General features: G+C 39.2%; 1 protein-coding gene across 1 annotated transcript; it reads left to right on the forward strand.

The window, feature by feature from the left end:
• Positions 1-11,160, forward strand: LOC103721780 (Nucleic acid-binding, OB-fold-like protein). The gene is made up of 3 exons (XM_008812118.6): positions 1-506; positions 4,395-4,601; positions 10,839-11,160. Exons 1-3 carry the CDS (start codon positions 66-68, stop codon positions 10,980-10,982), a joined length of 792 nt encoding a protein of 263 aa, XP_008810340.2. The 5' UTR covers positions 1-65; the 3' UTR covers positions 10,983-11,160.
• Positions 11,161-11,471: the final 311 nt, after the last annotated feature.

The following is an 11,471-nucleotide window of genomic DNA, read 5'->3' on the forward strand; positions in this document are numbered from 1 at the left end:
TTACCGGTCGGTGAGGCAAGCTTAATCCCTACGGATAACGTGGTCGTCTTCGTCGTCTGGGCAGGATGATGGCGGCCGTATCGCGAACCGGCGCTCTCATCTCCTCCGCCTTCGTGGCAGGCCGCCACGGGAGGAGATTCTCTTCCCTCGCCTTCTCCGGCAGAAGATTCTCCATCCGGTCCGATCGGAATGCGGGGGGATACTGTGGCGGCGGACTCCTCTCCTTCCTCCCCTCCTCACGTGCCAAGGGGGTCTGCTCCACCTTCGCGCCCCACGCGGCGGTGGAAACCAGCGGTGCCGCCGCGGAGGATGCTTCTACTCCGCCGCCTTCCGACCCGGTGAAGAAAGCGGCGGATGCTTTGGATATCAGGGTCGGGCGCGTCCTGAGGGCGTGGAGGCATCCCGAGGCGGATACGCTCTACGTGGAGGAGGTGGACGTGGGAGAGGCCGAGCCCAGGACCATCTGTAGCGGCCTCGTCAACTACATCCCCTTAGACCACCTCCAGGTTCTCTCTCTCTCTATTTATCTTCATTGCAAAATGCCAAGAAAGGAATATATTATCTGTTTGAGGATTTTTAAGTGTACATCTGGGGTTGATATTATTTAAAAAAAAAGGTGTCTTTCTATCCAAATTTTAGTACGGATTTTTCAACTCGGAGAAGGTTAAAGCTCATGCTGAAGGGTCTATCTATTATTCAGGGTACGTCAACTATATGAGTATGTTTGATGCTTTTCTTGGGGTGATCTTCTTTGTAGATTAGAATTGGTAAGGAGGGATTGATTTCTGTGATAGGCGGATTTTATTGATGTAAAAGTACATTGTCATTCCAAAATCTCTTTTTGGTGAATACAGATGTATTAAAGGGCAGTACCGCAAGATCATTTTGAGGCATTAAGTTGTGCTGAACATAATGATGCAGCATTCATGAGCTACCACATTAAAGAAAAATGAGATTAAGGTTTAACACAACACTAATGTGTTGAAACTTTGAGCTGATAGTTTGTAGCATTTTTATAGTTATTTATAGCATTTTTATAGTTAAAGGGCATAACTCACCACAATTATAGAAAGCTGCGCTATGTGATGAAATTTTTAGCTAACATAAACAGAACATCTCTTCTCTAAAGTTTCAACAAGTGCCCATCACGTCTGTTTTGCAGTGACATGGATTTGGATTGTGCTTTCTTCTTCTTTAATCCACTGCTAAAACTCCCAAGCATCTTCTTTCATTAAGATGGTTTGGAGTCATTCCCTGTTATTTTTCCTTTTAAACAAGGATTTGAATGATGGATCAATGAACTATATGCAATCACAAACTAACAATACCAAATGATCATCCTGCATTATATCAGAGGATCTCCCTCTGTTTGTTATTTGGAGTAGCCTTTAAAACTAACCAATTAAATTTTGTTTTTCTTTAATTGTGGCTTGTGAAAATTGTTCCTAACAACTAGTTTGCATAATCATATACATCTTTATGGCTCAAGTCACAATATCTACCAAATCAAAGAGCATTGACTTTTTGAACAGGTTGTAAGTCTAAGGCCATTAAAATAGTATGCCTTACTAAGAAGAAAAGGGACAAGGGTGTAATGGAGAAGTTCAAATTCCACAATATTGGCTCCATTTTATTAAATTATTACTAATAATATAATATCATGGCTTTAGCTTTTAAAACAAGTATTAGGGAAGCATAGTTACATGTAAAACAAGGGTAATCTCATTATGTTCACACGATAACTGGAAATTTTCCAAGATCTTATCCAATATGGGTAAAACTCCATTTACTATTACTTGAACATAGAGTAATGCATGCGTCATGGACCTAGCTAACACATATTTGAATTGGTGCTGTCAAAAGGTTGACCATAGAGCAAAAGGGTTTGACATTGAGTTCAGATCTAAGCTAGTTTAGAAGGTTGGTGCAGTTTGGAAAATATATTTTGGAGATATGATCAAATAAGGCTGATACATCAAATCGAGGCAGATTCGAAGGATCCAGCATCAACATCAAGCATGGATCTTATCCAATTACAAGAAGATTTTTTAGAAAGCCACATTCTTCTATCAAATCAAATTATAGTGGATTATAGGGGAGATTCTTTTTGTTGTTTATTTTTCCTGTTGTAAAAATCTCCGAAAGAAATGAATATGGACATATTCATGGATAGGTTCAAGGGGTTATACAACTACAAGTAGAGGTTTCCAGCCATTGTAAAAGCCATCTTAGGTTGAATCGAATAACTAGTTCTCTTCTCCATATTTTGTGAGTACGAGATTTATTATTCTTGTCACTTTTTTCCTCCTATCTTGCTACTTGATTGTTTGGGAGATCTTCTTCCCCTTCAAGTGCGAGTTCACTGCGTCCGCTACAAAGTTTTCTGCTTAAAGATAACATAGGGGTAAAAATACCAATAGATATATCCCGATATGGAATCCTAATACTAGTCAAACTTTTAGGTTACTTTGATGTCCAAAGTCAAAGTCAATCTTCATCATCTATAATCAGTGGTTGATGGGAAGCTTGTTATTGGAAAATGTAAGGATTTGAAGTTTGTTATCAAGCTAGTGGTTGTGGAAAAATGCTAACCCGAGGTATCAATTGGAATTGTGCATCTAGGAAGGCAGCAACCACTAGACACCTGATCTCATAATACTTTGCCATTAAATATATGGGTTTTGTCAATGCTTGCAATCAGTAATATTAGTTCTTACTAAAGTTTGGTAAATTATCTAAAAGCAAAATTCATGTCCTTTTTTCGTTTCTTTTTCATGTAGACTTTTTATCTTCACCTTGCTCCGTACTCCTAGTCTTATTGAGAGTTCAATTACTTTGCCTTATGCTTTTACTCAACAATCTATTTATATACCTAAATATAACCTTTTCCATTTAAATATATGCATACAAATAGATGCATGGATATATGGTGGAATAAGGGTTGCTGTTCTTATCTCTTGATCACGAATCAATTCATGTGATTGGTGGAGTGAGATATTGCCCTGTTTTTGGCATGGAATTTGATAGCAACAGAGTGTTCACATGCTCCAATTGTGTACTTGGAATACAGCTTGCCTCATTCTTATATGCATTATGGCTATCAAATAATTATATGTGATTGATGGGATGAGTCATATTTCCTACTTTATGGTGTGGAGCATGACGATTTTGGAGCATTCACATTGTCATGTTTCAAGCAATCTTTCTATAATTTTTCCTCTGAATAAAGATGAAATTAACTCCTTTCAACCAATGGCAATTCTTTTCCCCACAAACCTTAATGTAGGAGATGCTTGGAGAATAGGATCTATTGATGAGCTGCAAGGGAGAGACTAGTGCTATTAACTTGATCCATATTTTAAATCAAGCTCCTTTTTTTACCCACTTTTCCTTTTCATCCTTCAAATTTCAATCCTTGTTTCCTCTTTTGGTGATTTGTTGGAATCTCTGGCTATTTTAGCTCAACAACCAAGCTATCTTTTAGCCTCAAGGACAGTATATCTCTTAGATTTTTGAAAAAATAATTCCAGGCTTAATATTTTCAAACCATTCCAAAATCTCTGGTTTTCCTTTGTTTCCAATTTGAACATTAATTACGTTTGAATAAATCTAAATTACATACGTTTATAGTTGTTTGCAATTCACCCTCATACCAAAGTTAACTTGATGTGAGAGGTGATTTCATAAAAACCTCAATATATTTGTTCACGCCTCTTCCTGTAGACTATGTGAAAACATGCATAAAAGCTATTATCTCTTACTGCAGTTTTCTTTTTTCTTGGGCTCCTCAGTACTATGGTTGGGAGAGTTTACCTTATTAAACAAGAACTTAAAAATCAAGGTGTGGACCCATACTGATCACTGGCTGGTATGTTATGTACTGCAGTGTGAGGGCAGTAAGGGGTCAGAACGGACAGGCAACAACCTAGTAAAATGAGCAAAAGGGAAAAAAAAAGAAAGTCTACCTAGCGGTACAGCGTTTCTACTGGATAGTTCCATGGGTTGGTTTGCCTGCAAGACCATCCTGAGGGATGTACCACTTGGTTTATAATTTCTTTTGCCATTTACAAACATAAAGAGAAAAATCACTTGTTGCATGGCTTTTTCCATGCATCCAATTTACTGTGAATGGGAGGTTACCATCTTGTTGCAAACAAGCTTCAAATTGCAATTTTGCCTCTTGAGTTACAAGTGCTTGTATTTTTAGACTGTAAATTTGGAGCTTCCTGCTCAGCTAGTTTGTTTAATATGTTAATTTTAGGATGGCTGTAAATTTAATAAGCATGAGTTACAGAACATTTCCATTTTGTTAGTAATTGGTACCAGCAACAGCTTGTAAAACAAACTGTCAAACATTAAGAATTAACTTTGATGATAACATGCAATTTTTGTAGGATGCTAAAGTAGTTGTTCTAGCTAATCTCAAGCCTCGGAACATGTGTGGCATTAAGTCGAATGGAATGCTAATGGCTGCTTCGGACGAATCTCATGAAACTGTTGAGCTTCTTATACCTCCAGAAGGTTCAGTCCCTGGTGAGAGAATTTGGTTTGGCTCAGAAGATGAAAAAGATAGACAACCTGAAGCTGCAACACCTAATAAGGTATTGCTATGGAAATTAACTATATTCTTGTATTGCTTTTAGTTTCCCAATTTTAGCTTTTGCAACTTTTTTTTGCATTTTGTTCTCTAGCTATTTGTATCTTTGCAAATGTGGAATTCCTTCAACATGAAATTCTTGATCCATAATGTTTTAATTTTCTTCTGTCACACATTTTTATGTGGTCAAGGAATGTACTTGAATATGTTGGCTGCATGGTTCGCCGTATCAGCCCGAACCTGGCGGTATGGAGCGTACCATACCGGTTCGGTACTAGTACACAGTACAAGAGGCGTATTGATACAAGGTACGCCAAAAACATCCTATATCGTACTATACCGACATTGTGCTAGTTTCGCACCGGCATAGGTCCAGTACCGAGACGATGAACCTTGGTTGGTTGTATATGGATAAATCTGCTTCCTTAGTAATAAAAGGAATTTGGAGCAATTACATTATGAGATGTCTATCTAAGCAAGTTCTTGGAGGCATATAGGAAAAATGTTCAGCAAAAAGCATAAAATAGATTTTTTACTCCATTGGCAAGATAAACTGCATATCGTTACCAAACTTAAAGAAAACTAGAAGCCTTTACAACAACCACCCAGCATGATGATAACCATTAGAGAAACCTACTCCAAGAGTTAAACCAATCTATAAAAAATGATTAGTGCTTGGTGTACTCGTTTGTGTAGCTATTTTTTGCTTACACACACTGATGTGATGACACCTAGCATTCATTCAATGCAGTGAATTAATACTAGAGAAGATTTCTGGATGACTTAGCTGAGAAGGGAGCAAGGGTCGGCGAACCGGTTGGCCACCGAACCGGTTCGGACCGGTACCGAACCGGCCAAATAGGCCATAACGTGCTGTGGCCTTGCTGTGCTATGGCAAATCGAATTGGACTCGGTGCTGGTTCGCACCGAGTCCTGGTCGAACCGGATGGAACCGAGTCCGATTCCATTTGGTTTGGCCTTGTACTGGCCGGTTTCGGCCCCGTAAAAGCCGAAACTATTTTCTGTGGCCGTACCAACCGGTCAGAGATCGGACCGGTTTGGCGCTGGCTGAACCAGCTGGTGTGGGCCAGTTTAGCATTCCTTAGAAGGGAGTCTTGTTTCTAGTAAAAAATTCTCAGTTGGTGAGTTTCGTGGTTCCCCCGTTGACTTCTTACCCAACCAAAAGACTTTATATTGGTGTAGCTTGTTTAGAATTTAAACTTGGTATTCTCTTCTCATTCTCTTTTAATCGACAAACTTTATAAGATAATATATTTTTCCAGTTAAGTGATGATATAACACCACACTTACCAATATAATGAAAATAATCTGATTATTATTACTTATAATGGACAATAAATTGATGCCGGACAGCAGGGAAGAGGAAGGAGAAATAGAGAAGAGGAGAGGAGGAAGGAGAGAAGAAGAGAACTAGGCTTCACGCCTAGCCGTTGCTTAGGGTTTTACACCAGGGCTAAAAGAAAGGGAACCAAATTTTTTCTTCATAGCATACCCCATACAAACATATGGTCTAACATATATATAAGACCCAAAATGCAAAAAGACCCTTATAAAGAAACTAATCTCATAAAGACCCTCAAAGATAACAAAATACCTAAATAAGCCCAAAGGCTATCAAATAACAAATTACCTAAATAAACCTAAAAGTTATCAAAATAAAATAAAATCACTTTAACCACAACGAAACTGGCTGGACCATCCTCCTGCGGCGACCGTAGGCCCAAGTGATGGGTGATCTGGTACTGGTGTCCGCACCAACTTCTTCCAGGTGGAAAAAAGTCGATCTCGACGAGTGCGGCTCGGTATATCTCTGGTAGTATTCCAACAGGTCCGAGTCAATCTGCTGAAGCTCATCTCGCGTGATCCAAGTGGAGTCGGACTCTAGTCGCCCTCGCCAACGAACCAAGAAGCACTGGATGCCTCCATCATTGGTAAAAACTGTATGATCGTCTAAAATAGCATCAATTTGCTCTTTTTGTGCTGGTTGGAGGGGCAAAGGAATCGAAGCTAGTATGGGATCAGAAATAGGAAGATTATCGGGCTCGGGAGAGGGCTCGACAAAAGGGTCATCAGGGTTGTTGGTGGGCCCTTGTAAGCAACCAAATCTTCAACATTAAAAGTTGGACTAATACTAAAAGTAGATGGGAGATCAATGATATAGGCATTCGTGCCAATCCTCTGCAACACTCAAAATGGCCCAGCACTACGAGCCTACAATTTTTTAATAGTTCCAAAAGAAAATCGCTCAGGCCGAATATGGATCATTACGTAATCCCCAGTTTGAAACTCCTTAGCATTCTTTCTTATAGTGAGAATTACTTGCATGAATGCGCTTGTGGATTTTCTGATACAACTCATGAATGTGTTGTGCAAATTGATTTGCAGAATCAGAAATCCTAACATGGGTGACATGGTTAAAAGATCTAGAGGTTTCCTAGCTTTGTAACCATGCATTACCTCAAATGAACTCATATCTATGGACCTGTTGACTGAATTATTTATGCAAATTGTGCTACAGGAAGAATTGAATCCCAATTGCAGGTGTGTTCGCCCATAAGGCACCTCAAGAGGTTACCAAGATTTCGGTTCACCACTTCGGTTGGACCATCTGTTTGTGGATGATAAGCAGTGAAAAATTTGAGCTTTGTACCAACCATATGCCACAAGATTTTCCAGAAATAACTCATGAATCAGACATCTCTGTCAAATACGATGGTTTTTGGAAGGCCATATAGTTTGGCAATCTCATCGAAGAAGAGTTTGGCCACTTTGGAGATATCAGAAGTTTTGAACAAGGGAGAAAGTGGGCCATTTTAGAAAAACGGTCCACAACCACAAGCATGGAATCGTGTTTTCTGAAGGTACGGAAAAGACCAAGCACAAAGTCCAAACTGATGTCGTGCTAAGAACGATCTGGTACAGGCAAAGGGGTATACAGGCTAGTGTTCTGTTTTCTGTGTTTGGCTAATTGGCAAATTCGACATTGGCCAATGATTTTAGCAACGTCCCTTTTTAGGCTAAGCCAGAAGAATTGACGTTCCACCTCTTCAATGGACTTGTCTCGTCCAAAATGCCCTGAAAGACCACCCCCATGCACTTCCCACACTAAGAAATCTCGTACTGAGGTTCATGGAATACGGAGCTTGGTTTCCTTAAACCAATATCCATCTTGAAATGAAAACTGTCAATCAAGGGTCCCTGTCCATCAATGAGGGTCTTGTAGAGTTTCCAAAATCAGGGCAATATAAGTAGCACTCTTTGAGTTTGTCAAAGCCCATGATATTGACAAACATGGACAAGAGCAGGGCTACCCGATGACTCAGCGCATCGACAGCTTTGTTTGTGGCACCTGTTGTATTCTTCGGGACAAAAGTGTATTCCTGGAGGAACTCAACCCATTTGGCATGCCTAGAATTTAACTTCTTTTGAGAATTGAGGTAACGAAGAGCTTCATGATCAAAATAAAGGACAAATTGATTGGGCAGCAGATAATAGCGCCAATACCATGGAGCCTGGACTATGGCATAGAATTTCTTGTCATAGATAGAATACTTTTGTTTAGCCTCATTTAGTTTCTTACTAAAATACGCTATGGGATGGCGTTCTTGGTTGACTACTCCACCTATACTGATGGGGACATTAGAGCCCTTCATTTAGATGATTCTGAGCCTCCGGATTGAGTCAGACCGGGGTTGGGTCCATTTGAGTCCGAATCATTTTCTTTTATTGCATTATTTGCTTTTGTCTTAGTCAAGTCAATTTGGTCAGTTGTTTTGTTATCAAACTAGTCAATTGGGTTTATGTAATTGGGTCAATTTAGTGGACCAATTTTGTTAAGGGATTAATTGATGTAAGGGTCCAAATTTGGTTAGTGTCAATTGATTGATTTGGTCAATTAATTACTTGACTTGGTCAAGATGTAAGGTCTATATAAAGACCACCCCTCTCATGTATGAGGCAATTGATTATTGAATAAAAAAATCCTAGCCTCCTTCTTGTTCTTCTCCCTCCTCTTCCTCTTCTCTTCTTCCTGCGTCTCTATAACCTCTTCTTCCTTCTCCTTCTCTTCTTCTTCCTCCTCTTCCCCTGCAGTTGTCCGTCATCATATGTCGAGGCCAGATGCGTCACACTCTGCCTCAAATGCCTTGCTGAAGTTAGGGAGTCGCATAACTGGCGCCTCAATCATTCTCTTCTTGATGTCGCCGAATGCTTTAGCAGCAACGCTAGTCCAATGGAAGTTGCATTTCTTGAGGCAATCAGTGATTGGGGATATAATCGTGCTAAACCCTTTAATGAAACGATGGTCGAAAGTAGCAAGCCCATAAAAACTACGAACCTTACTGAGAGTTTCGGGCTTGGGCCACTCTACTATTGCTGTAACTTTAGCAGGGTCAGCAGACAAGCCCTCTGAGGAAACAATGTGACCTAAGAAGTTGACATGAGAAGTGAAGAATGAACACTTCTTGAGGTTGGCATACAAATTCTCATTCCTCAGGGTTGTGCATATTTGTCGCAAATGAGCCAAGAGCTGCTCCCTTGATTGGCTATAAATGAGGATATCATCAAAGTGCAACCTTTTTGCTGCCAATTTAGCACAAAGTAGACCTCCAAAACTGGCTCTTTTTGCTGGTCCGAATGATTTTTTCTCACTTGTCAGGCCCACTGCCAGCATTGTGCTTTTATTTCCTGACACGTGTTCTATTGTCTCTATTCTGTATTTTCCCTATGTACGCCTTGTCAAGTTGTCACGGACAAAGATATGTTCCGCTGCATTGTTTTGTTCTGCTGCTCATTTAAACTAGTGTCACTGTAAAATATTATATGCATCCGTTGTAAAAAGTCAATAATAAGATTATAAGAGCAATAAGAGACAGCCTGAATAAAAGGTGAGTCTTTGAGCATGGTTTAGTCCGTTTTATAAAATTATGGTGCTTGCCTATTACCAAAAGAAGCAGATGAAGAAGGGGACTAACCCATTACATTTCTTTTTGTTTTTTAATTACCACCAAGTTTTTTTCCTTAACACACTGGTATGGGTCATATTGTACTGACCCAATGTGATACCAATATGGTACGGGACTATGCCAATACATGGTACAGCTGCTGTGCCAACTCTTAGAGTACACTACATGTTGTTACAGGGACATGCTGTGTAGATAAGCTTCCAACATAGGGTATGGTACTTGGGCTGTAAACTTAGAGCGACTCCAGAGTCCAGAGTTTCAACCATGATATGACAGATGTCTTCATGTGTTTTTTTTTTCTTTTGATGGAAAGTTGGTATTGATGTTAAATGGATTCAATTACAATCTCAACACAAAGTAAATCAGCTAGAAACTCTAGAGTTTCTTCCAACCACACCATTTCAAGATCATAAGACCGACCTTTTCTAGCTAGAGCATAAGTCACTTCATTTCCAGATTATATCACATGCATGAATGACATTTCTTGAACACATAAGCCAAGTCCTTTGTATATTCCATTTTATATCCTACTTCAGAGTGGTTTGATCAATAAGTTGATGATCTAGCAATCATATTTCAAGCTTGAAGCATATATTTAGTTGTGGTTTCTTACTTCATATGTGATGGAGCTCCATGCTATAAGAGATCTTTATGCACTTACAAATATAGAAATTAGATTATTTTATTTTATTAGGAAATTAAGAAATTTTATTTAAATTTATTTTATTGGGAATTTTATTTTTATTTGGACTGTAGGACTAGAATTTTATAAGGACTCTAGTATATTATTTCTAATATGGATTCTTATTAGAATTTTGAGTTTATGCAAACCCATTGTTATGTACTTGAGGACACAAGTTTGCATTATTGAGATTTAAGAATATTGAATTTGTCTTCTATCCCTATCTTTCTTCTCCTCCTCCTTCCTCTCTTTTCTTCCCTTCTCTTCTTCTCTCTCTGCATCAACATACTTCTTAGTATGGCTAGAACAGTTTATACCTTCCAATTAAATGAAATCATGATCTTTATTTCGTTGTGATAAACTACTACAAAATCCAATATTTGACAGGTTAAGAACTTTGTCTGTACTCACTAACACATCTGCATATGTAAATCCGTGAGCTTTTCTTGGTGCATGCAAGACATTTTCATAGGATAATGCATCCTCTATTCTGTTGTACTCTGTAAATCGCTTAAAAAATCCTATATATTTGCACTCTATGGTCTTTAACAGCTAATGAATTGGCATAGCCCAGGTCCAAAAGAAGAAGATATGGGAATCCGTCCAACCTCATCTGAAGACTACAGATGCTTGTGTGGCTGTTCTCGGAGTGCATCCTATGCAGACTTCAGCAGGCATTGTGACATGCAGATCTCTAAAGCATGCAAGAATATCTTGATATGAAAAGTCTTCGTGCTCCCATGACCTGAGAAATTTTTCTAATACCGATTTCTAGATCTCATCAGCTGTTGAAATTCAGTTACAGCCATGTACAATCAAATTCATTTTGTAAGACACACTGAACTGCAAGGCCATGAACAGAAAAAAAAAATGATGCGCAATAAGTATTTGAATCATATCATCTCTCTCTCTCTCGCTTGCTCCCCGTTTTCTGTTGAAGATCAAAATGGAGATTGTTGGAGGGAGTTCCCAAAACACACCTAGTTTACTGGATAACTCCTGGGCAATGATAGTGGTGTATCATTATAGTAGGATCAGTCTCTGCAACGACCTTACCCATGTAGTAGCATTTTTACACAGAAATGTCCCAGTAAACACAGACGTGAAATTCTAGCAGCTGGCCTCGTTAAAAATATCAAACTCAGGCCTGGCATTGCAGTAACCCAGATCTATGACCACTAGAAAAGTTACTAGGGTCAGAATTCCC

This window comes from Phoenix dactylifera, chromosome 11 (assembly GCF_051530095.1).
Source record: "Phoenix dactylifera cultivar Ajwa chromosome 11, Ajwa_hap1_PhDact_Kaust_v1.1, whole genome shotgun sequence".
NCBI lineage: Eukaryota > Viridiplantae > Streptophyta > Magnoliopsida > Arecales > Arecaceae > Phoenix > Phoenix dactylifera.

Excerpts from the sequence above, each read along its gene's own strand:
- LOC103721780 (XM_008812118.6), top strand. The coding sequence starts at position 66 with ATGATGGCGGCCGTATCGCGAACCGGCGCTCTCATCTCCTCCGCCTTC. Across the intron at positions 507-4,394 it reads TCCCCTTAGACCACCTCCAG|GATGCTAAAGTAGTTGTTCT; the intron begins GTTCTCTCTCTC and ends CAATTTTTGTAG. Across the intron at positions 4,602-10,838 it reads AAGCTGCAACACCTAATAAG|GTCCAAAAGAAGAAGATATG; the intron begins GTATTGCTATGG and ends GGCATAGCCCAG.